Raw genomic sequence first — 27,427 nt, forward strand, 5'->3', positions numbered from 1 at the left:
AGGTGGATTTTCGTCCTGGTGAAAGGTGGCGAAAGTGCACAAACATGGTAATTAAAATAATTATCAGACAGAAATTCTAAATCAAAACAATTCGCGAGAAATTTCGGGAGAAAGCAGCAAAACACACACACTTTGTCAAATCAGGTCTTAATTACAATGTTTAGTTTGTATCGAAGCATTTCTCATTCGAACTTTAGATTAGACTGGAAAATTCACGAATTTGATGATCAATTGAGATTCACATATGTCACTTAAATATTTATGGACAGATGAGTCATCTGTTATGACACATTAGCAGTGGCAACATATTTCAGACCAAATATGTGGATGAACATTAAAAAAAACATAAGTAAAGACACAGTTGGCAGGTCTGATCGTATTTATAACCGTGTCCCATGCTTAGAACGTGAACCTTAATTAAAAACCTTCTGCAGCAGACAAGTTGGTGTTGCAATTTGTTTAGTTGCCATTATTTGATCATAAATACCCACAATTTTAATCTATCCACCATAAGCGTTTAACATTTATGAAACTGTCCAGTTCAGCAGTACATACATAATATGCACATAGCAGAATGTACATATGCACACAGAGCAATATTTGGTGCAGTAGTACTCACACTTGTGCAGCAAGCACCAGATTAGCGAAAAACTACTCGAATGACTAATACGTATCTTATTTCGTAGAGAAAAAAGCCATTGTGCAATTTATTTCTCAGAATTATTATGACTTTGACCACATTTTATATGTCGCATTTTACTTTCTCCGCAGCAAACTGTTTTCATTTCATGATAAGCTTGCTTCCCCAGCGATGACAATACGCAGTAACATCTTATCGACATAAAAGAGAGAGAAAATCCATTCAATTCAGGCCAAACTAGTTTTAAAAGGTTTCTACTCTACAATACGCAACGGTGTAGAACCAGCTTTTAAGTTCTCATCCCAGATTGTAGCTCCACAATACGATCATCGACTTAACCTTATATTCACGAAACATTCGCTAGAGTCGAGTAACAGGAATGAGTGTGTTAATGCAAAAGTATGGCGTCCAAGCATCCCGTGACGCCCAGTTTTCTTTGGTCATACTATGTACAAAATTAGTATTTACCACAAATTTAGCCTAGCCAGTCCCACCCAACGACGTTTCAGTTTGCATCATTTTAACGGAAGTTCTACCAGAGAAAGCACTGGTGAAAGCATTTTAATCATCTCTCCATCTTAACTTTTACATGTAACATTCCCATCTGAAATCCACTCTTAAATTCTCTTAACAAAAGTTGTGGATCTCCTCTCCCCTGGTAAACGTAAGGTTTCACTATCCCGTAAAGCAAAAGTGGTTCTGGTAGCTCGTTCAATGTTTAGCCCAAACTTGTCTTAATAACGCAACGTTACTCACTCACAGTCAGCCTATGCCTTGGTCCATCCAATTCCATTTCTGTGAACCAAGTGCGGAGGTTTTTCATGTCGAGAATCTATCGCTATTGGTACGTGAGAGAGTGAGTATCTCATCGTAAGAGAGAAGAGAATCATGCACATTAAGAAATGAGAGGAGAGAGAGCCGAGTTAAGAAGCTATTAAGCTGCTCCTTCTCATCTTGTTAAATGAGCACAGACTTAAAACATTACAATTCTCTGCGTTAAGACGAAGGAGAAATAATTGTGAAAAAGCATTGCAAAGTTCGTTAAGTGGCCCTCCTCCTCCTCCTCCCAAGCAACTAACTGACTTGCCCTCAAGGCCCCGTCTGACTACTTACTTACATACATTACCATGTCGTCAACTAGCATCATCGTCGTCGTCGTCGTCATATCCCCTCCGTAACAAATCCACATTAACTAACAGACTTTGTTGTAACATTAAAAACATTAACTGAAGGAGGAACGACGAGACGAAGGAGAGAAGGTTGGCAAATATTGTTGAAAGTTATTTGCTCTATTACTGTGAAAAATCTTTATTTCTTAAAAGAATTAAGGAGATTTGGAGAAAGAAAAATGAAGAATCTTACTGGAACTTTTTGAAACTTGAGTTGTTACACGGACACAAAATCTCCGTTACAACGAGAAAATATTTAAAAAATAACAAGTTTACCGTTGTGCAGAAAAAAAATAACGAAGATTACTTTACCCTACCCAGAGAGAGAATTAAGTAGATTTAAATAAATATTATAGAGATTTTTGTGTATTAAGAAACAACAATTCTTCAACGATACAAGATTCTTCTCAGAACTAATTTAAACTACAAACAAATATACCACTAAAAAATATCGAGCTTCTTAGAAAACATTTTGAAAGCTTACAAAACAAAAAGTATTATTAAGAAACGGGAGAATTTTACCAAGAAATTATTCAAATACAACAACAAATTATGTACTTTTCCGTAAGAAATAACTGCTAATCAAGTCGAAATGTTTTAAATGAGTGTGAACAAGGAGCAAGGAGAAGTTGTAATACTTGATAATCCATTAAAAAAGACGACGAGGACTATAAACTTGGTGAAGATTAATTAGGATTTAACTATAAAAAACAACAAGGCGACAACCGTGCTCAAATCGAGAGAGATCCTTCATCGTCATAAAAACGATTTCGAAGATGAATTCCATCCGGAAGTGGTTGTACAAACCAAAGGTACGTACATAACATACGCGTATTAAGATGCATTCATTTGTCACTCTCTGTTTGAGTCGGGTAAATCTCGCATGTGGAGAAAGTTGGTGTATTTATTCTACAAGTGTGTAGCATCGAATTTGAGCCCTCTTTTTGGCAAAAACATGTTGTTGTTTCTTCCATTCCTGGAAAGCATCAATAGAATTTTTGGCATTAATATTGCTTATTTTTCATCCTAGCTTGAAAATAATCTATATTTTTTCGCAACAAATTGAGTGACTCATATTACTTCCTTTTAATATTGGAATACAAAACGACTTGCTTTCTTGGAACATGAAACCCACAGGATCAAAAGAAATACGAGTAAAAAAAAGACGACTGGCTTTGCTCATTTCGTTTTATAACTCGACTCAAAGTCGTTTTTGATGTAACAAAGAAGGTCAAAGCAGAAATTAAGGTTTTGATTTGATACATATTTTTTTTTTGAGGAGTTGACGAAATGGAAATAAAAAGTTCTTATTTATTCGAATAAAAAGAACAAACACTTGAAAAGCTTCTATCCCCATCCATCAAATTTGTTAAAATTATTCAATACAAGGTTTACTTGTAAGTTTAATTTGTATATTTGCTACCCTACATTTTTCTTAACCACGTCCACCACTAATTTCCGGACATGTTTCCTTAATTTGTGAGTCTGATGATTTATTTTCGTGTGGTGATGAAATATCAAGTTTTTCTTCTTAATGTCAATTTAAACCCACGCAGCAGTAGCCCATAGAATATCGAATAATTTACGTAAGCCGTGACAAATATGTAGCTGCATGAATGAATAGGCAGCCATATTTTGACTCGACTATTGAAATGAACAGTGGTGGCTGGAATATTATGCTTTTTTTAAGATAAGAAACTTTTATTCTTTTATTCAATTATGTTCTCATTTCATTTTAACTCGCTGTGTGCGTCATTCATTTTATTTTTTAACTTTTATAATAAATTTGATTCCAGATAAATTTAAATCTAATATAGTTTTCGTGTTGGGTCTACTGGTTTTTGGGTTGATAAGAGAAGGAACTTTATCTCGAATAATTATTTTTCTTTATCTTCTTGCTCGAATCATCGAGATAATGTTTTCCTTTGAGTTTTCGTGATAATCTTTGTTATGATTAGTTCGCAAAGACTTGTCAATATTGTTTGGTCCAGCATCTCGTGGATACTACGTCACGGTTATATGACCAAATTTGCAAACTTTTAGCACGCACAAAGTTCCTTTGACCAATATTGGTTGGGACTACAAAAGGTTTTCTGTCTAATTTGTATTTCTTACGTGCTATTTCTTATTTACATACATCATCTCGCCCAGTTCCAAATCTCCCAACCTCTCTTAACATTTCGTTTGCGACAATACTGTTTGCAATAATTTCAAGGACACCTCATCCCATCCTCGTCGCTGTACGGCATGCATACTACACAGAGAAATGAGTAGATTGGTTATTGTGGACAAAGTTCGCTCATGGTATATACAATTCAATGATAATAATAAGAGATTGCTGCGAATTAAGTTGCGACTCACAACACAATATATTTATGTGCATGGTGGAATAATGATTAATAAGTTGGAGTAACACACAAGTGGTCTGCCAACGTGAATTAATAGGAATGGTGAGTTGCTTATGAGACAGGTTCGCCAATTGGTGCGACACAATAAAAACATTTATTATCATATCAGTAGTGGGATGGATGGATGAGGATGAACGTGTCCATATGTATGTACGAGGCAGATATAGGAGGATCACCTAGCGTATAAATGCAAACTGGAGAAGATAAAGAAAAGATAAAATACATTTCTGGTGATATGAAGTTGGTTCATTGTTGGTGCATACATGCGATGTGGTGATAGGAACAGTGGAATAATGAATAATTTGCGAACGTTAAAAAAATGTAATGCGTTGTTTCTCGGCATTTGCGAAAATTCATTTTTTTCGCATTAGTCCTCGTGTGTATTAAGCTGGGGTACATGTATACGTAAGGATGATGGAGTAGTATGGAACGATATTAATGAGACATGATGTTGGCGCAGTGTGAAAGTCACGTTTTGGAAAATATGTTACAAAATTGTCATCTATTTGTCAAATATTTAGCGACACAATGAAGCATTGGACACATGGGAATCTGAGGTTTTCATATGCCATGCATGAATAACTATGTATGTAGCGAGAGAGACCATTGTTGGTTGTTTTAAACTAGTTCAAAATAATAATTTGAAGTTATTACCATTTCGATATGCCAAACTCTATTTTTGTTATAACTTCCTCTTCACGATGATGAGAAAAGTTTGTACGTACGCATGGCTGTACAATAAATAATAGCACAAAGCTCCATGCAAAATACATATATGCAAGCAAGGCAACGTAAATGTTGTGTATTTAGCATTGGCAAAGGAGCATACACATACATATCACTTATCTAATTTTAGACGTACTCCATGCCCGTTGCTGTATTCCATTGTACACAAACATAACTCATCTTCATGGACAAAATTGCAAATTGTTGCCGAAACGATAGTTCGTGGAGCCAGAAGTATGTATCTAAAGAATGCTCGACTAGAGCAGACCGCAACATAAAATTGGTGGGCAGCATATTTTGAAGGATCTTCTTGTTTTTTAATGCATTTCGTTTCTGTGTAGGTGGGATATTTATGGTTGCATGCATGCAGATGGTTAGTGTAGTGATGTGACATGGATACATACGTGGTCATGACTTTCTTGAGCAAGCGATGAGCTATATTAAACAACTGAACAAGGTCAATTCTACGCCAAACTACTTACAAGCAAATCTTATAAACTGTGTGTAACCCGTATCGTCGTGTTGCGTGTCGTCTTTCCCGAGTTTATTTTTGGGAAGTTGTCTTGTAAGAAAAAAATGCATGAGCAAAATTCAAAGTCCATTAGGTGATTGTCTTTTGAGAGAAAGTGGGCATAAAAAATACAAAATGGGGTAAAAAAAAAATGTAATGATGAGACAGTTAAGCGACGGGTCAAGGGTTCGTTCCTTATTCCGGGAGAGATGGAATATATTTATAAGGGCTTCATTACAATATTGGACTGGAATATTTTCCAACCAAATGTGGCAATTCGTGGTTTAACTTTATGCTCGTGTGACAGACGGACACGTCTCTTGAACCACTCTACGAAATTTCACAACCTTGCCTTCCTTTGGTAGGATTTTAGTTATGGTTTTGGGTCGGAATTTGTATTCTGTATCCGACTGGGATCCAGGTGGGGTGACATTCGTCCTGGAAGGGAGTTGACTTTTGGTCATGGTCATTGTCAATCAATCAACGAGTGGGAGTTTGCTGCCCAGGCTGAAAAAAAGAAAGGAGACCAATTGCAAAATTTGGTGGTGTGGTTGAGAGCCTAAACTGTTTTCTTCCCTTTTCCTGTTCATTGACATGTCATTATGGCATTCATCCAGATCTCCCGACGTGGTGGTTGGTTGGACTGCTGCTGTTTCGTGAAATGCGACGCACACCACAAGTTCAGTTGCATACATAGTTCAACATCAAGCAGATTTTGTTGTTATGAAACAATCTCTCGTACCGTTTGAAACGAGGCTGGGCAACAATAAATGGGTATAATTTGATCACAAAACGATACAACAGATCCACCAACGAAGGCATAACGAGAGAGGCACAAGTGTTGCTCCCATGACATGACAGACACAATGTGGATTGCATGGAATGACATGCAGTCAAGTGTCGTGTCATAGTTTTGCATCACTTTCGATGAATCATCCATTTGGAGAATAAATAGTTCCTTGCTTGCATTTTTTACGAGTTTATGACCCTTGTAACCTTACCAGATGCAGTGCATTTTGTAATCCTGCTCTATACATCTGTTGTTGATTAAGCAATAAGATAAGCAGCAGGGGCATTGTGACCGCGTATATTCGCGAACTTGAAGGTTATCATTCGCCAACTTGATTTTATGTGTGTGTACATTTTATGCCGTAATTATTATTCTGATAGAACCAAGTGTTTGCATATTTGAGACATTATATTTACTCGAATCTTTGACGTCGATTTTCCTGATTCTGCGAAAAAGTCTTATATAAGACGTTATTATAACTGACCAAATCAAGTAAATTTAAGCACGGTCTGCACGAAGTTATGCTTACTTACTCGGCTGAGTAAACAGAACAATAAGCAAAGCAGAAAAATAAAACACCGTACAATTCATGCAGCCATTACTTGAATAAAAACTAAGCTTGAACTGAATTACTGTTTACGTGCCAAAAGTAGTTGAGTAACAATCAACAATTGCGTAAAGTAGAGTCGTGTAGGGTAGATTGTACCGTCGTCGTCTATCTCGAAAACTATGAAGAGTCCTATTATTATTACGTAGGAGAATAAATACATGCAACCAGCACCAACTATCTAATTCATTTCATCCATCCAACCTCACTCACCAACCGTCAGTTAAATAGTTGACGTCGTCGTGCTAAAAATTTAGATTTTTCTACTATTTGCAATGCAAATCCGAGAGCGAGACAGCAAATGTGCAAATATTTATTTATACGTAGCCAACATTACAAATGTTCATTTAGTTTGCATGTGCATCCACTCGTTCACATATTTAGTTCAACTATTGCTTACCTACGCTATTTGCTGGCTGGGAATTATTTAGCTACACAGAAATCGGGGCGAAGCTAAATAATTTGTGAAACTTATTTTACAGTTGGCATTCCAGCAATAAAAATACATAAGCAAGGCAATAATAATAATATTATTATTATTCTCTTGGCCATTATTCGAAATTCAGAGTATTGAACTTTGCTGATACTTTTTATTTCCTGCTTTTTACACGCCGTGTGCAGGACACGCATGAACAGAACCCCCATTCTTCTTTTCTAATCAAAACTAAAAGTAGTCCTACTTTCGGAATGGACATGAAATGTGTTTTGAATTTCATTTTATTACGTATGCTCCTCCATACTAACCAAATAGACACACATGCACCTAGATATTTATAATGCATATGTAGGTACATACATTCATCGACTGCTCCCTTGCTTGTCGTACTTAATACGCCGAAATGGAGACTGGGAAGTGAAATTGTATAAACAATTGCAGAAAGTGGGGTAAAGTCACGTACTGGAATATTGACATTTATTTCTGTTTATTGGATCCCATTTCAATCGGGACCACTATTTATTTGATGCTTATTTACAAAACAAAGACATATTTGCAATGAAATCTATTCGCTCGTGATGGTAATGTCATCATTTGAAGAGTAAACAAGTGACAATCTGGATGGAGAAATGATGCTAATAATAAATTATTTTGTTGAGAAGGAGACTGCATGATGAGCTTATAAAAGGAACCAAATATAAATAAACATAAGCCGGAGAAGAGCAGACAATAAGGCTAATTGAATATCTAATTGGTTTCTTGTCTGCATACATAAAAGCATTGGAGAATTATTGGAAAATCGTCTTAATGTATCGAGGAGACATTATTTATTACACGTGTGCAATCAATGCTTCTCTTTGCAACACTTTTGGCCAGTCTTTGATTGAACCAATTTATTTATTATGAGCCAGATAAATAAATAATTTACTTCCTAGTAGATGTGCATACGGAGCACATGTATCTTGCAAGCCTTGCGTTAAATTATGTACATTGCATCCATGTAATTAATGCCTACAGAACGTCGACACGGTACACACATTAAATATACACACTATTTATTACCAAGCATTCATAGGTCAAGTACGCCAGACGGTGTGAAATTAAAATTGATCTGCTAAATAAATGAGTACGACGTAATATATCATATTTTGACTGATTAAAAATTTAGTTTTCTAATTTTTTAGTAACTCTGGTACGAACATAGGTCACACATTTGAGATAGTAATTATACGAGCTAAGCTAGGAAGTATTTTTTGCGAATCTACACGGGGCTTTTGATGACGATGATAAATCACCTAAAATGGCACAACGCATAAAAGTTGAATTCTTCCATTAGAGTTTTACCAAGTCCGCCGATCATTTGATGGAGCATTAAGTCGTGGATGAGGCGTAAGTGCTTATGTACAACGGTTATATTTTATAGATTCACTGATCTAAGGGCTGCCTCTCTACCAAGTATTTATTTAGAGAGTAGTCAACTTATTTATTATTGTCTTGTTGGTGATGAGTGTACTATTTTCAACGCGACAATGCAATAATGATCACTACTGTTGGCCATGGACACATTTATGATCCAATTAAAAGTTCATGAGTTCAGCCGAGTTAAGTATTTGTTCACAGTTCTCTAGGTTTTGTTGGGTGTAATCAAATTTCTACTTTTGCACGCAACTCGCAAGTCAAGAGGGTTGAATTCTTGATTTCATAAATTTTGAAAAGCTCTGTCCGACTTGGGTACATACATACGTTCCACTATTAATAAGACAACAAGATGACGATGCTTTGTCTTGGATTGATGACTCGATGTAATAAATTTTGCAGGGAGAGCGACGTATGCGAATTACTCGTCCCTCCTTCACTAGATTTTTCCGCAACGAATATTTTGATTTGTCATACATACAACTCATAAATGCACAATAATGACATTCATAAAATATGCACGGCTTAATTTTCATCACTGGTTAAACGGCAATAGTGATGAGTCAAAGATACATATGACAGCAAGTCGAAGAGTGTAGGAAATTTAGTACGAGTCAAGTTTCCAAAGTGTTTACAAGGAAATCTACAGATCGAATATCCACATAATTTTCGTCAAACCATAATATCGTACAATATTTAGTTCTAGTTATGAAGGAGTATAGGAACCGACTGAAATTAAAAAGCGGCAGGTGTGCATTAAGAGAAAGATGGTTTTGCGCTTCAATACTGCTCCCATCACGCATATGTCAGTGACAGTGTCGAAAAAAGACAAAGACTCGTGTGTTGCAACCACGAAACGAAGCTCGTAAAAATGTTATTAGCCTTGTATTTGGAACAGTGCAGGAGGCGGAGAACATGACATGGGACGATATCATTAATTACCTTCCGTCATCCCTCATATTTTTGTCATTAGTCTTATATTGAGCAACTTTTGAACCTTATTAGAGGAGCAAAGAGCATACTGCGGCTGCTGCCTCCATCGAATTTTAACATGCTAAAAAGTCATCATGAGTAAGCGATCTTGATGATTTGTTATTACCTGTTTATTTCTGGAACAAAGATCCATATTTTATGGAATATTACTAGATAACGGTGTTGTCGAGTATGAAAATAAATTGGATATTTATACATATTGGATTATATATTGAATTGGATATTTAGCCATGTGCACTATAGCTGAAGTAATAAAAGCTGCAGATTTTCGGTCTCTTATGAAATTTTCCGTCATCATCATCGAGTTTCGTAAGATGTAACAGGACCAACCAGCTTGATGTTTTTTCGCCGTGTTTGTATGACTTCATCTAATTTTTCATACTTTGTTTTCACAGATTCCATTCCAGAAATTAAATTGGCCTGTTTGTGGGGCTTTTCTTTTTAATGGAGTTTTTCGAATGGAGTCGATATATTAGAGAGTGCTGGTAGAAGGTCATGTGGTTATTACACTTTTGTTGTGCAACGACTCAGGCTTTATCTTGTAAAAAATGTTATTTTCGGTGAATAAGGAGGTGATGGTGGTATTGATGGGACAAATCATTTGTCTGGAAAATCGAAACTAGAAGCAAATTCATGTCATTCAATGCATAAGCAAAAATCTAATTAGTTTACAAGTATAAAGTCATGGATTCAAACCACTCAAATATTCTTCTCATTCAATATCTGTAAATTTGCATGTACGTATTTCTGACCGCATTTTCAAAGCATTTCTGCTCATGTTACCAACCTCTCCTAATTCCTCTTAATTAAGCGATAATATTTCGAAACCAGCATCATATTTTTACGGAAAAAGCAGACAGACCGGGTTCCTGCGACATGAATAGAAATGGATTGAATGGATCAACGATAAAACGTACGTCGGTGCGAAAAAAATCACCATGTGGGTGAACTTGTTTTGTCTTTGTCTTGCAATTGTCTACCAGCTTTGTCTGATCATGACTTTATTGGACGAATCGTATTGTTGTTGCTTCCACTAATTAATTTGAAACTCGAGTCAGCCAGGTGTTGACTTATTTCCTTCTTTAGACCCAGCAGCTAGCAATACGGAGTTTCAGAGGATTGTTGTTTTATTGACTTTGACTACTACGATGCGGATAGCTTTTGGTGGTGACAATGACGCGAGAGGGACATTTATAGCCCTGTTGGAGGACGAGTGACGAACGACCCTACATATTCGTCCATCCCGTCGTCGTCGTCATCGTAGGCAGATCTCATTAATTAATGTTTGGCGTGTTACGTATGGTGATGATGACGAGTTGTTAAATCTAATAAATTAATTTCAAGATACGTGCGCGCAAAGGAAAGATGTTTGCTTAATGGAAATAGAATTTGGTCTGTTGAAATTCGCAGTAGGGAAAATTCATTATGGGAGAAATTACTCGGGAGTGTTTGGCAACGTACGTAAATACGTTCACTTTATAATTAAATTGCTTTACCGACCGTATGGACTGAAATTTGAGTGCTTCATTTACCTGCGCCTTCGTCGAGAGGAGAAATAAATGAGGCGTAGACATGCATATTGCGTATACCGATTAGTTCAGAATAGATTCAAGAATTGAGACCAATCATGGCTGATTGTTGGGGACGGATTGCAAGTTCAAGTTCACAAAGCAAATAAGTAGAGCTTTTTTTCTTATTTATCGTATCGCGTAGCAGTACAGCAACAAAGGATTTCTCGAGGAAAGGTACCCTACGTATTTATTACGGACGGAGATGAGATTTTCAGTATTTCTGTAAAATGCTGAGATGAGGATATTTCTCATTTCCTTCAAAGAAGAAGAAGCTCACCCATGCTTCGTCGGTGCATGGATGAATAGACACGAAAAAAACAAGCCAAGTGGGAATTGTAACGGGAGTAAAGTAGGAGAAGTTTGCGAGCCTATTTTATACCGACGACCGAATGTAATTGTCTTTTTCATAATAATACGAGACTTGCTTTTCAGTGTAAATCATGATGCTACATATGCAATGCACACCACCACTTGAGCTGTAAACCTTTAAGCCAAGCTTTGCTCTGGTAGCAGCCATGCCCTTCCTGGCTTTGTTGTGATTCATGTGAATCAATTACTACCAGAATAATATTACTACACAAGAGTTGCAGTAATTATGTTACAATAAGTCTGCCATTCCTTGCGCATACAATACAGCGGAAGAATTAGACAATGAATGAATGTTAATTTCTTCGTATCAAGAAAGTTAAGTAGGCAGAAACATACAAGTTGGGAGTCGTGTCGTATTCCTTAATCGCAACCAACCACCAAATAAAGTATAACCTTACACAGCTAATTAAGTTGTATTTACTCCTTAGTCGTACATATTCAGACAGTTTAAACCACATGTCTTGGAGGTAACATGGATGTGGTACTGCTTGTGGTAGGGATATGAGACCACATTTTGGAGGGGAAGTAGCATAATATCGACTAATTTAAACACCAGCTACGTACGTAGGTACTCCAATATTCTAAGGATGAGAGTGTCTTTAAATCAATTTTGCCCTAAATTCGCCATTGCAATGGAATATTTACATCCACCCATCCATCCATCTGTCATCTCATTGTTATGTGTCACCAGAGCACAGAAATAACAGTCGGTGTCCCCAAATCCTCAAAGAAGAAGGAGCGTAATTGAATTAACTCGATGTACGCATCAATACTGCTTAAGATTGGATAAAAGGACGTGAGTTTGTAAGGGACAAACTGCTCAAATGATTTAAATCTACCAGTTATAATACGCAAATAACAGCACTGCAGATGAAGAGCTAAAAAGCTGGTCTGCTTGTCAGTCCGAGTTCATCATCTCGCTCGACATGCACGGTTATTTCGAATGTAATGTGACCCAGTTACAGTTAAACACATTAACCAAACTGAACCATATTGCATGCACTTGAATCGACACGGCTGACATGCTTGTCTAGAAGGAGGAGTAGGTTGTGGGGTGCATATGGATGGATGGATGGTGGCGGCGATGATGTGTGCAAAATTTCCCATAAATTTATTGACACGGTATTACTTTACATATTTACAACAAAACTGTACTCGAGCGAGTGAGTAACATTTGACTTTACTTTCTGTCAAGTCTGACCCTGCTGCGTTTGTTTGCATCACATTAAATACAATAGCGCATCCAGTAGTAAAACCGCAACTCAGCAGCCCGTAAAAGCAGCAGTGCAAAAAGAAGCAGTGGCACGCCAGCCAGCTAGTCAGTCAGTCAGTCGACTTGGATGGTTTAACGGTTTTGTGGGTTTCTATTTGAAATGTAAAATCAATTGGAAAGCGTTACAGAAACAGTAACAGAATCTGCATAAAAAACGAATGCATGCATGGCAGGTAGCAAGCAAGCAAGTAAATGAATGTGTGAACTCGAAGAAATTTTGGGGGTTTTCTTCGATTTTTTGCCCACCTAACCTACTCCACACCAGCCAATCAACCACTCACTCAGTCATTGTTCGTTATAGATTTTTTACTCGAATTTGCATACAATACAGTGAGATTGGACGCACTCACTCATTCAGGGATCAATTTGTTAGATGGGATCGATTGATTGAATTATTAGCCAGGTCAGGTGAGCAGACCATTGACAAGAACTTATGGACTTCTTATGTAGATCATTGATTTCGGAGACAGAAAAAGACGGAGGGCGATATTGCAATTAATTCTGCTCGTGTTCTTCTGAGTCGACATTGTCTTTTTTTCCGTCAGCCTGTCCATGATATGAGAAAAAAATAGAAATTTCCGTGTGTGAATAAGCAAAGTGAGAACACGCCATCGCATCGCAGCAGAGTTCGTAACAACTTTGTGAAAAATCTGACAGACGAATGAAGTTTATGGAAGAGGGATGAAATATGAAAAGATTTCAGCAATTCGCCGTATTTTTACGACTTTCCTTTTGGCATTAATCGATCAGTTTATATTCCGAGGTTATGCAGTACCTTTCTTTACCTTCGATCAGTCTCTGTATTGCCAAATTATAACAAAGTTTGGGCTAAAGTCACGTACATGGACCTTCCCCCTCGAAGGAGGAGGAAGCCATTGTTTATAAGCACAAATTTGATGAATAATAATAATGCGTCGCTGTGGTAGGTTTGCTGATGGCGAGAGTTGGAAAATTATTATAAATAAAACTGTCATATTAGAAGGAAGTGATGTTTGACTGACAATTGCAAATTTTTTTGCAGGTGAAATAAAAAAAAATGTCAAATTTATAACGTTATTGACGTTTGCGCACTATGCATATGATAAAAGCGATACATATAAATTTATGTATGTAGCTATGGGCTTACTTGCCCTTTGAGGAGGTTGGCAATGTTAACGGCTTGATGTGGCCTTTTTTGCGCATTTAAAATACTTTGACATTGTTCTTGTCTTTTCACACCTCTTTTTTATATACATTCGCAGAATTCTAATCCCATTACAGATTGATATATGCGATTCATGAAACGATACGATTCTCGCTTAAACATGTTGTATTTACATATATTTAAAATTGTAATGGAATCACAACAACTGCAAAACCATTGACCCTGTCCGCGTATTTGCAAGTGTGCGATTTGATTGTGAAGATTAGAGGGTCAACATTTAAAATATGGAGGAATTGTGCTAATCTGCACATTTAATAAATATCTAGGTGCGATATGTCGAGGTACTCGGCAACTTGAGGAAGATCCAGACACAATAATACATAGTTCTGTTCATGTGTGATTTTAGTATCGAGTTTGTTGCCCTGTTTTTGTCTACTGTATGGAATGCAAACTTATTACAGGAACGAAGCCAGACTCGTGTTAAAAAAAGGATAAGCAGGCAGAGCACATAGGATTTCTTCATTAGAATTGCATGGATAGAGAGATGTATGTACTATGTGGGGTGACCAGACTACTCATTAATAGAGACAGCCAGGCCAGCGGCGGTAGCGCATTTAAGGCTAATTGCCGACTCCCCTAAGGACACTTGCGTTTAATATTGCGAATTCTGCCATTCGCGATCGTTTAAAAATCTTCCAGACTTAGCAATAAACCTTGCTAACCTGGCAAACGGCATTTCAAGTAATTCCTCGGAGGTCAGATAAAGCCCTTCGAGTACTACAAGTCTAGTCATCGCAAAACAATCACACTCTGTAATAAAGTGATACCCTGTTTCCTTCCCCTGTCCGCACAAGCAGCCAGGGGAGGACACCAGGTTCAAATTATACAGATGTGAGTTCAAAGTATTATGCCCCGTTATTACCTGAACCAGTTGGCGCAGTGAGTTACGGTTTAATTTTACAATGTTCCCCAAGTTTGCCTGGTATGGCTCCTTAAGAAAGAGTTTGGTCTGCTTGGATAGAGAGATAGAGATACGCGTTTATCGCTTGGTTGGTCCTCGTCTATAGCTTTGCAGTCAGCGTTGTTGTTCTGCCTGCAGTAAACGAACTGGATGGAGGATGACGCAAAACGAGATCTGATGACTCTGAGTCATTTCTTAGTAATCAATTTGTCGGGTGTGAAGTAAGTACTGAACAAATGTGCTCATCTTGCGTATAAGAAGTGACAAGCAGGCTGTGGGATTGATGGGTGGAAGGAAAGGTAGCTGGTGGGATGGATGGAACATTTAATTACTCTCAAAGAGATAATAAACTCGAATGGACAGATGAGTAGTAAACATCACTTTGAAAATATATTGCTGCTTCCCCCGCACACACCTCAAGTATTTTTGTTCCGATCCAGTTTCATACATGTTTTTGTACACCGGATTGTTCAAAAAAACACTAGTTTATGATTAAGTTTGGGCGATGGGATGGGATGGAGTAATTATCTATGTGGGCGAAGATGATCTATAAAAGTAGGAATGAAAATGTGAAAAGGGCAGTCTGCGTATATGTATTTATTTATTTCTATGTATTCACAAAGCTAATGATGTTTTCGTTTTTCTTTCACTTTACAGAAAACAGACCAAAGTCTGCTGGCCCAGTTCTTCTATGCGGACGAAGACCTGAACACTGTGAGTCGGTTTTATGTTTCTGTTTGTCCCGTGTTTAGGAAAATGAAAAAATCGCGTCCCATATATCCGCTTGCTTGGTTTGGGGCTGTACATAAAGCGTGCGATCGATTTTCGGAGAATTTTGACCCATGGTGTGACCTTTATGCCCCATGTTATAATTAGCATGGGAATGACATGATGCCTTGACCCCCACGCCCCCTTAAATCGATCACGCCTTCCTGCACAATCCTCTTGTTGCACTTTATTTTGCGATGTTGCAGTTTAGTCAAAACGTCGCAAAGATATGTAACTCATCATATATAAAAGACCTATGCATAAAAAGTAATAAATGCTTTTGCTTCAAAATTTCCAGCGAAAAAATAAAAATTTACCTGGGAAATTTAGGAGCAAACAATTTACTTATTTTTATACATAAGTCCTCTTTGTGTTGCGGCTTTGAATGCGTTGTCAGAGTATGAAATTGTATGTATATTTATACACAATCTTCCTTTTCCCTCAGGTTTCAGCCGAGTTGGACTCGTTTGACGGAAGGAAGGATCCGGACAGATGTACGGCTCTGGTCAATCATCTCAGACAGTGTCAGGACAAGGTGGGTGAACTGTGGATGGATTTATATTTAGTTGGATCCTTCCAGTTGTCATTTATGTGCTCGCTGCGAATGGCTGCGAACGTAATTGTTGTGTTCCGTCTTCCGGATCTAATATTGGATGCCGTAGGGACGTGAATGAATGAAAGCAGAAAATCAAATGGAGGCATCAGCATGACATGACATGTTTTACTTGAGAGCGTCAAATCCAGAGAGCAGATCCTTCCAAATCATACATGCTCTCATCCCACACTTCCGACTGTCATTCAGCCTCATGCCATTCGAAATCGCGCATGTAACACCACTCCACTTTCTTCACTTTCATATTATCCACAACTTATGCGAGCTGTACATATTTCACCCACTTTGAGTCTAAAGCAGGCAGACTCGAAAGTAAAATTGAAAGTTGTGAACAAATGAATGCCAGATCTTCTCCCATTTATTTACAATTGCTTCGTAGTAGGTACAGGAAAAGTGAAATTGGTCATAATTTGCAAATTTGTTTATTTTCCAAATTTTCTTAACGGCCAAGTCCTCCTCATGATAATAATATTTGGCACGGCACAGACATAGGCCGAGTAAATCTGTAAACTGTACCAAAACGTTACACGCGAGGCAGAATATGTTTACATATGTACATAGATACATACAACTGAGCAATTATTCATTTCAACAAGTCGAGCGCACATCGCCCCCTTTTTCATGATAAACTTATACGTGTCGGAATATTTGATGTTCTGCAAGATGTGTCATATCGTCATGTTTTCCAACGAGTAATCTCATCATCATCATCATTTCTGTAGTTTTGATCTACTGCAAATTTGCTGGGTTGGGGAAGGAAGACGAGAAAGAGTGATTCATTATGTATGCAAACAAAATCTCGTGTTGTTCATCTTGAACTCGTATCGGAATCGGCATCTCGAAAACATATATAAATGCAAGGTTGTTGTGAAGCATTGATTTCGACGTGAGTTACTGAACTCTCGAGTCTCGACACATGCAAAATTATTGCGCTGTGGAACTTGTCTTGAAAACAAGAAGCCCGTCTTTATGGAACTCTTCGAGCCAATATTAGCTGCAATATTATGTATAATTTGTATGTTACATAAGCAAATAATAGTCTCAGCCATACGTACAATGTCATGATTGGATGAATGAATTATGATATAATTTATTGATGAGATTCTGGAACACGATAGTGCATTTCCATGTCGGAATAATACCAATTTAAGGAAATTTTGAAAACCCGATTGCTATTTCTTATCTCATTTGTAGGTGCTGAGCATTTGCCAAATGATAATGGATGAAGTGATCCCTGAAGAACGGGCTCCTCGCGACTTTCGAGCCAAATTTCCGGATGATGTTCTTCAGGAAAATCTAGCCGGACAGTTGTGGTTTGGAGCTGAGGTAAGCGCACTCAAAAAGAAAAAGTTGTCTAGTCAATTTAAAAATATAACTTTGTGACAATCTGTATTTTGTAACTCGGCAAAAAAATGACAAAGTTTTCAATTGATTTTACCCACCATTTTTTTGTCTCTAGTGCCTCTCTGCTGGGTCAAACATCTTAAATCGAGAGTTGGAATCTGCTTCGATGCGTCCCTTGGCCAAAGCCCTAACGAAAAGTTTGGAGAACGTGAGAAATCTTTTGAGGGAGCAATGTTTCCGAAATCCTCCCGAATTTACGGAAAAGATTTGCGAATCTTTGAAAATTTTGGACCGTCTTTTTGCCGAGTTTGAACTCTCGTACGTCTCCGCCATGGTCCCTGTCAAATCCGTGATCGAGTATGAAGCCCAACAGGCAATCACAGTTTTATTCTCGGAAACTCTACAAAGGTATTACTTTTCTTGTTTAAATATCACATTACACTATTTGCTTTAAAGAGAGTTGCAACTTTCCGTGTGACGCGTTTAATTAAAATTTGATTAAGTTTCCCATAATGAGATTTCCGATTATCCCATGTACTAAATTTCGCAACACGGCATGCTAAAATTTCGCCATGCTTTGGAAATGTTATAGTCTGCAGCACACATGAGAGATCTTGTCGCAATGGTGATAATATTACCTTGCCTGGTGGGTAGAACTGTACCTGCGACCACATTACTAAAACCAGTATCAATATTTGCTTTTCCTGACATTTCTCTCCAACACGGATGGATTTTGAGGTGATGAAATCTGTGGGAATCATTGTGATTTGTCATGAAACTTGATTTACATAGATTTGATGGAATACCACAGGGGAGTTTTGATCGTGAGGAAAAGTCAGTCAGCACAAGTTGTGCAACGTGGGCTGGATAATTGAGTTGTGCTGACGTACACAAGTTTAGATATCAAAAAGTGAGGAGAAGGTTAAATTGAAATTGGGTAAGATGAAAGAGGAAATGGGAGCAAGAAGGGCATGATGAATTTCACATCTTGTGAATACCGACTGACGGAGGAATTGTTTTTCGTCCTGGTGTCGTTTCGAGTGAATCAAAAGTGTGACGAAGGCGGTGAGGACAGGACAAATTGGATTGAATTTCTTTAAGCTGACGTGATTATCCATGGTTGGATGAGTTTTGTGTAAGGATGAGATTCTGCATGTTCAACCTCAGCTACTAAGTAAATTGTCCGTCCCCTTTCTCTCTCTGCACACATGACATCTTCAGCCCTGCTCAAAGCCCTGTTCACATTCTAAATTACAATTTTCCTTTCTTCAACATTTCGACCAAGTTTCTTTTTGCAGTTTCGAACCAAAGTACGTACGGACGAGTTACTGGCATGAATCAAATCTTCAATTTTCTCGAGACCAAATTGCACTTGTCTGGATTGAAGTCTCGTCCTTAGTTGTTCTTCTGCTTGTGAAATGTCATTCTTTTGGCTTCATTTCATTTCATAACTAATTTCTTCACTACTGCGGAGCAGAGCGGAGAGTCAAGGTTCCTACGATTTATTATGCCCATACAATTTGCGACTACAATGCAGACAATTTGCATATTCTACATATTCCACGAGTCTGTGTAATACTGCACGAGCGAAAATTTTGCTATTGACCCAACAAAAGAAGGAGAGAAAATTTTCGGAAAGCAGAATATTTTTGATGAACAATTGTCATGCAGGGCACAATATGACATTGTTATCCTGCATGTGTGCAAGGCGTGGATACACAGTTCTGAAAAGTTTGAAGGTCTGTTTCCTTCGAGGAACTGGTAACGATGTAGCTACGAATAAACTCGTTTTTGATTAATTATAGGAGCACAAGAAAGTTTGTACCTTTGAGAATTGCTTCCTCCAAAGAAAGCATAATTCCTGGTCGAGTTTTACGCCGTTATAGAGTTGAAATAACTTATTTCAAATCAGGAACAACTTGGGGAAAGTTTTGAGCAAGTAGAACTAGTTGTTGCAATTTATTTTTCATAGAAAACTCAAAGTTGAGCTAATTATTCTCTGAGATTTGGCACGATACAGCAACACAACACGAAATAAGTAAGTTTTAAAGCAAGAAAGAAAAGCGAACAACTTGTTCGCTTGTTCGGAACAAGTAATTATTATTTGGTTGATGATTTTTGGACAAGTTTTTAATCCACAATGATAATCCACATTTACTTGGAAGTCTCTTCTAATGAGAAGTATGCACATATTTTAAAGGTAGCAATTAGATAGTCGTGTTATCGGACTTCATATACATATCCAGCACTTCTAATAAATTTGATGAAAGAAAAGGCTCTTTGATCTCGTCTGTGTGCTCGTCTTTGTATCGTTATTCGAACCACTCCAACCACTGCAAAGGATGGATTATTTATTACGTAACATGGAAATCTTATTAGGAATCTTTCGTGTGCAGAATACGTTTTTGCGAAATGTGCAAACGCAGCATAAATTTGTCCTTGAGTAGTTGAATCCTCTTTATTCCGAAGAAGAGCAAGGGGCAAAAAAAAGCGAAATAGTGCGGATGACGATACCACGGACACTTATCATCGTCCATATGTTTTTCTTCCTAAATTTATTTAAGCATTGCCTTCATTCCAATCTGACTGCATTTGAATCGGTGCCTGTCTGCCTGCTCCTCGCCATGTTTTATGGCCTCGATGGAGGTTTGATTTTGCAAATGTCAGGGTTTTCTGCAAAGTCCTGAGCGAGAGCAGGGCGAGAGCGAAATTTTGGCTGTGGACCAACCACCCATGGAATGATAACGAACGAATGCCAGGCAAAGTTCATGCATTATTTTATCCTACACAGAAAATCACTTTGTACAAAGTTGGTTGGTTGTTGAGTGAGTGTCGCCGTATAATAATATGTCATCATGCGGGACGACAGCGTTTAACAACGTCCCCTTCACTCCAACCACGACGAAGAAGAAGGTTTAATTGGATACTTTCATTTGCATTTATCGCTACAGCTCAGACTTCTCAGAAATCATTACGGCACGGGTAGCAGCGCATGCATATCATTCTCCATGGAGGAAGAAAGCCTTATCCAAACTTATTGCTCATTGTACAAGACGAGAGAGAGAGAGACGACTTGCTCCAGCCAATGAAATCAGGACATGGTCATTCAGCCCTGTTTGACTTGTAGACGAACAACATCAAGTGGCTTTCTCCGCTTTCTTTCTCTCCGCTCACTTGTGGGATGGGCTAGTTCACTTCTTCTTTTCGGGAATTAACAAAAACTTGGAGAAAGTAGTAAACTGCATGAAACCCAGAGTTTTGGCAGCGGTGTGGATGACCATCCTTTTTACTTCTTTTTGGTGGACTGATCTTCAAAATTAACTCGCACAGCTCAGTGCACAACCTTTATGTGTGATGTATTATGCCTTCAAACGAGTCCCTCCCGCAGGGTCAACCTTGAGAGAATTTGGTGTAAGTAAGTTGGTCCTACTACACAGAAGCAGCAGGGGACTTGAAGAGCTGTCTCTGATCAACACGTTCGCCACGATCCTCTTTTCCCGTGCAGAAATAAATTGTGGTGAAAGTCGAGACGCAATTTGAGGTTGTTATTATTATTCCTTCTTCACGAGTCGAGAGAGCAAAGGTGGTAATTTACAAGGTGTCTCATTATCACAAGAATCAATCAAGTCCTTTCTATGTATTGAGGGTAATGCTGTGCGAGGTCAAATCGCGAGGCGTGATGATAACGACAAAGATAACCAGATCCAATTCGTCGATGCACTTGAGCATCGTATCGCCCACACAGAGAGAGACAACATGAATACGTTTCTTGTTGTTAGTGGTGCATGCTTTCCTTCCGTTAATATGTATCTCACCGAACGACCCACGACGACGAGTACAAGCAGGGACAAACACTTGATCAAAATCGAAGGCCAGTACCCACATTGACTCAAATTGTTTGCAACGACGGAAAGATGTTTTTTTTTGCCAGCCGTGCACATTACTTGAGACAGGTCGACCTTGCTTCGATGGGTTTATTTTCGGGGTGTTTTCTCATTTTTCTCTAATCCGAGGAAGGATTTAGCACCACCAGGCTAAACTCTATATATCAATCAACCACCATAATTCCCCTTGAGTAGAAGGTTGTTGGGTTCCTTGATTTGTGTCCGTCTCATCCCTCTTCAAATAGTTACTTTTATGGATCCCCAGTCGCGATGAAAACTTATGATGGAGAAAGCCAACTTGATTTCATTTCATCGACAAAATTCTCATCGTTCAGTAGTTATTTCACTGTCTAATTTGGAAATGCTCACTATATTTATATCGGTGTGCCCACCCAGATAGTCTCAAGGTCTTTCTCCCAAAGTGCATACATCAGTTAACAGTTTTGATGGGGACATCATCAAAATTCTCATAAATTGCTATAATTGGAAACGATTTGATTTTCACCCGTGGTTTCGGTTATCGTATTTCTTTCGCCGGAAGTTTTAGTGCAGTTTGGCCAGGGACTAGCCGTCTCTCAATTCGTGTTCATGAGCTTTCATGTTTGTTATTATGCTGTCTTGGGAAAGTTATGGGAGGAGGCGAGATTAGATAGGGTTACATTTCCCAAGGTTTTATTATTATCACTTGGTTTCTCTTCGAGGAAAAGTAGATATATAGTTCGTTAGTTTTCAAGATAAGTGTGCATTAACATTATACACAAAACTAGATAGTTATTGTACGACGTGGTCTGGTAATTCATGATTTTTAGTATCTGTGGCATGTAAAATGAGACAGGAAAGTATATGGGCGATGCAGATGGACCATAAAAAGTGGAAATCAAAGATAAGAACGATCAAAGATAAAGATAATCAAAAGCAAAAAGTGCAAAAATTTTGCACCAGGCCCCGAGTGAACGGAGCTCAGCTGGCAGGCGCCCCATGGATTCGAACGTTCCACACACACGATATGGTATCACACTCGATTCCATGGGGCTCCGGACAGCGAGCTCACGTCTAACGATTTTTACCACTCGGCCAACCTGGCAGTTGAGGAAGTAGCAGTGCTTTCTCGCATTTATGCTCTCTTTTTTGGGGCTATTTGAGCACGAAAATGTGGCAAATCAAAATTTTGGGTTTATTGCTTGGCTGGCATACCACAATCACAAATCGATCTGAATAGAGAACCAAGAAATAAGTTTCGAAAAAGTTTGTAGGATGAGTAAAGTATTTTTCGAAATCAGCTGATACTCAATTTCAACGTTTCAAAGTTTTATTACGCTACCGGTATAGTATCGAGGAAAATTTCATTATGAAATCTTTTGCTTTTTTAGGAAAACATAATGAATTGAGTGTGACTAACAATTTGTATTTCTTGTATTTTGTTGCAGAGCCTTGAAGCTAGGGCTGCTAAGTCAAGACCAAGTAGATTCCTGCGACCCAGCCTTGATGTTCACAATACCACGACTCGCCATCGTGTCGGGTCTCCTCATTTTCCCGTCTGGACCTTTATGTCTGGATCAAACCGAGTTACTGTCCGACATGTTCCGTCCATTTCGTTCCCTGTTGCTTAAAATTCGTGAACTTCTTTGGACCATGAACCGCTCGGAGTTGGGTGCTTTGGAAAGGTCACTCTGTTCCGTCGAAGAAACCTTTATGGAACCTTCGCCTTCCGACCTGGTAGAAGAAGAACACGTTTTAAACAATCGAAATAATTTCACATCTGCCGGAAGCACAATGACGACAACAACAACGACGGATGAGGAAGCCATTTCTAACCTGAGGAACCATGCCGTGAGTGGAGGTCACCAACATAACATTCATTTTCATCATAACCACTATCACGATGAACCGCAATTGTCGTCATCATCTGGCGGTGGGGGTGCCGTTCCACTCGCATCCATTCAAGACTACCTCGACCAATTCTACAAAGATTTTCCCCAGTGCAAAGACTTTATCTCGGACCTCACCCATAACAATTCGAGTAGTAGTCCAGGTCCGGAAGAAGGAGGAGATGTTGATTCCACTACAGAACAGACGACGATGACAACTTCTTCTTCGACAACCTGTGCCAAAGAACTGACAATGCTGGGAGGAGTAGAGACTGAAAGTAAGGATGAAGGAGGGAGTGGCTCGGGTACCATGGCCACCACTCGTCTCCAGTATTCCTCACTTATTGACCAACAATCCACAAATCCTGGAATGGCCGTTCCACCAACATTACTAGGGTCCAAGGATGAAGACCAACTTCAACTCCTCGCCCCAGAGTTTGATCCCGCACTCCCAGCCTCAACATCAACCTCACTTCCGTCCCCGTCCTCAATCCCAAAAACATCATCCAAGCAGGGATCCTTACTTTTCACTGACTCATTTGCTCCAGCACAACAAGCAACAATGCCATCAGAAGAGTGGGACCATGTCGAGGTGGGAGAGACTGAAGGGACGGGGACACAAAAGAGTACTTCTTCTTCGACGGAAGTGGAAGATTTAGTGGGTCCTTCTCATACTACGAACAAACAACCAGTTTCTAGCTCAAGCAGAGATTCTGGTCTGAGCAGTATGACAGACTCTTCATCAGAAGGGGTATTTTCTCATCCAGCTGATGATATTGAGGAGGAAAGCACTAACAACATTCCAATCTCGTCGAGTGAAGAAAACCCAATGATGGATAGAGATGGTTACCCAAGTGGTGAATGTTCCTCAAGGTGAGAAAGATATTCATTGTTTATGCTTACGAGAAAGTTATAGTACTTTCAGATTCCCGATAATATAAGAAGCAATCTAATCTAAATTTTTGTATACAATTCCAGTGATAAAACAAGCTGTGAAGTTCCTCCCAGTGATTGGGTAGAGTGGAAAGATGACATGGAAATTGCACTGGCTATGCAAGCTGCAGAAATCGCGTCACGAAATGAAGTCCGTGCAAGGTTCAAGTAAGCTTAATTTTGCATTGCAAGTTGTTGGTTATCGTTAAAGTCATACATACAAGTTTCTAACTTTCTTTGTCTACACAGGAACAGCTCAGACCTAATTCACCGTCTCTTTATTTGTATCTCTGGTGTCGCGGACCAACTGCAAACAAATTATGCAGCAGATTTAAGATCCACTCTTAAATGTGTCTTCGCCATGAATGCCACACCCTCCGAGTTTGAAGAGGAGAATGAAGAAAGCAGCTTGGAGGACGGAAGTTGTGGGGATACTTCAGGATTAGATGTCACACCAGAGCCTTCACTGGATGAAGAACATTCCAACTCTGCTGAAGGGATGAGTTACTCTCACTCACATCACAACCACCACCACAATGACCTCACGCAAAATCACCATCACCACAATCATCACCTTCATCAAAATAGTCATGAGGATCGGTCTGGAGAACATTCCAATGTTGTAATGGCTGCACCACCGCCCACATGGGTCCCGGATGAGCTCGCTCCTACATGGTATATCACAACACGGTTTTACCATAAATTCTCTTAAACGCCATGAAACCTGTCGATTAAAATGAAGTGCTCATTTCTATACTATCCATGATGTTAGTGGCCACTGCGGTGAAACCACAACTATCGTTACCTATGTCCATGTCCATACTAATATCCCTAAATATTAACTCTTGAAAGTTTTTTATCAAGTAGGAATCAACATATCAAATTTTGATAAATACCATTAATTTAATCTTGAAGATTAAATTTCTGCTATATTTCTTAATGACTTTTGCAAATTAAAAGCTAGCAGGTAGTGAAAAGAATAAGCGCACAATCAGAGCTGTCATTGAATCCAGCAAATTCTAATTTATAATATGAATTAAGATTTTTTTTACAAAAATAATATGACTTTGTATTATATTGCAGTATGTCCTGTTCGGCAGCCTTCACCGTGGTCCGACGGAGGCATCATTGTCGTAATTGTGGAAAGGTATGAGAATTCACCCACCACACCCTTATGCAGTATTTACTAATATTCTGATTTTCCTCATAATAGGTCTTTTGTGGGAAGTGCAGTGGAAACTCAGTTCCTCTGCCGAGATACGGTCACCTCAAGCCTGTGCGAGTCTGCAATCGGTGCTTCATGTACAGCGTTACACCCTTCACTCTCCCAGCCTCTGCTGACTCTTGAAAGCCAGCACAACTTGTATTGCCTAGTTCTTTTTTTACCAAGATTGGTTTATTTAATTAAATCCCAGTTAATCACTCAAGTCATCAACACAACTTATATTTAAACACAGTCAACGCAACTTTCAAAGGACTTTTGTAATATTATTTGCTTGATATTTTACACAAATAGTACAGATACACGACAAATATTTTCGGCCTTATGTATTGTAATCTTATTTCGTTGTTATTATATTATTATTACACTTTTGCGGGGGGAAATTTACAATTACAAAATTAAATTTTACATACATACGTCCATCCTACGTATATCCTATATATATATACCACCACCGGTTTATTTTTTGTCACGCGTGAGATACTAGCCCCCCAAAAGTGTTAAATTGTCCAAAACATAATGGTTGTACTGTTATTATTTATTACAATTATTATTAATTTCGCTCATCATCTTTTACAACATTTTCACTTTAAATGCCCAATATACAAACTTTATCTCGACCACATGCGAAGAAGGAGGAGAGAAAAACAGTGTGATGCTACATATATAATTAACAAATATTATTTTTAAAAGTGTTTAGCATTCAAAGTCGCAGTCAAAGAGTGCTTGATTCATCATCACATATAGAGAAAATTATTGAGATTCGATTTAGAAGAGATGTTCTATATATGACTACGTAAAAATGGTTATGTATTATTGCTTACTATGTACTACTACATCATTAAAACTATGAAATTTGACTCTATATGATGATTATATAAGAAATTATTACTGTTAAAATCATTTACTGATGACTACAGACACACCTGTGTTGTGAAATGACAATTGAACAATTACATATAGATATATACATAATACTTATGTGATTTTGTGATGTAATTTAATTTTAATTTTGAAAAATATTATCGTTCATTGATTAAAAGTTACTGTCAATTGTTAATTGAAAGGGATAAAAAATGAGATTCATTATTATTTTTCGGCATATTATGAAATGAAATGAATTGATTGATTTATTGATTTATTATTACAATTATTTGATTTCTGACTTGATTCAATTTGTGTAATTCATAAAAGAAACTTACTCAACAAATTGAAATTATACAAAAACAAATGATAAAATATAAGATCAATGTCAATTAGTTAATGTTTATGAGGGATCTTGAGCCTAGTCTTTTGCCCTAAAGTTTTATTTTATACAAGTAAATGTTGTCTCATAGTTAATGATATGATGATGAGTAAAAAAAAAACACAACTGGGTAATTAAATTATGATTACGCTAGTCTGCTATTCGACTACTTTTTCATCTCGATAGTTAAAGCCCTGGATGCCCAGCGAACAGCATATATTATTATTACACATAGTTAATTACTGAATGCTATATTAAATATCTTTTCGTTCGTGGACGTAGCTCGAAGTTGTGGTTGCTACACATTATGGTTACACATGAAATGAAACTGATGATGATTATCTCTATGTATAATCAATTGAGTACCTTATTTAGCTATTTTCAAAAATATATGTATTGTAAATAATGCGTACCGACGCTATCGCTATGTGTGGAAAAATAAAAATATACGTTTCGAAATTTGAGTGCGTCATTAGATCTTAATTCATAAAGGAATCATCATGGTGTCGCCCAAAGTAAAATTAGACAGTATACT

The 27,427-nt window shown here is 38.1% G+C and overlaps 1 protein-coding gene across 1 annotated transcript; it reads left to right on the plus strand.

Annotated features, from left to right (window-relative positions):
• The first annotated feature begins 1,458 nt into the window (after positions 1–1,458).
• Positions 1,459–27,351, plus strand: LOC110862003 (lateral signaling target protein 2 homolog). The gene is made up of 10 exons (XM_022111137.2): positions 1,459–2,621; positions 15,672–15,728; positions 16,228–16,317; positions 17,590–17,721; positions 17,855–18,147; positions 23,051–24,364; positions 24,470–24,592; positions 24,674–25,099; positions 25,508–25,571; positions 25,638–27,351. Exons 1-10 carry the CDS (start codon positions 2,586–2,588, stop codon positions 25,770–25,772), a joined length of 2,670 nt encoding a protein of 889 aa, XP_021966829.1. The 5' UTR covers positions 1,459–2,585; the 3' UTR covers positions 25,773–27,351.
• Positions 27,352–27,427: the final 76 nt, after the last annotated feature.

This window comes from Folsomia candida, unplaced genomic scaffold (assembly GCF_002217175.1).
Source record: "Folsomia candida strain VU population unplaced genomic scaffold, ASM221717v1 Fcan01_Sc048, whole genome shotgun sequence".
In the NCBI taxonomy this organism is placed as follows: domain Eukaryota; kingdom Metazoa; phylum Arthropoda; class Collembola; order Entomobryomorpha; family Isotomidae; genus Folsomia; species Folsomia candida.

Excerpts from the sequence above, each read along its gene's own strand:
- LOC110862003 (XM_022111137.2), top strand. The coding sequence starts at position 2,586 with ATGAATTCCATCCGGAAGTGGTTGTACAAACCAAAG. Across the intron at positions 18,148-23,050 it reads TTCTCGGAAACTCTACAAAG|AGCCTTGAAGCTAGGGCTGC; the intron begins GTATTACTTTTC and ends ATTTTGTTGCAG. Across the intron at positions 25,100-25,507 it reads GATGAGCTCGCTCCTACATG|TATGTCCTGTTCGGCAGCCT; the intron begins GTATATCACAAC and ends ATTATATTGCAG.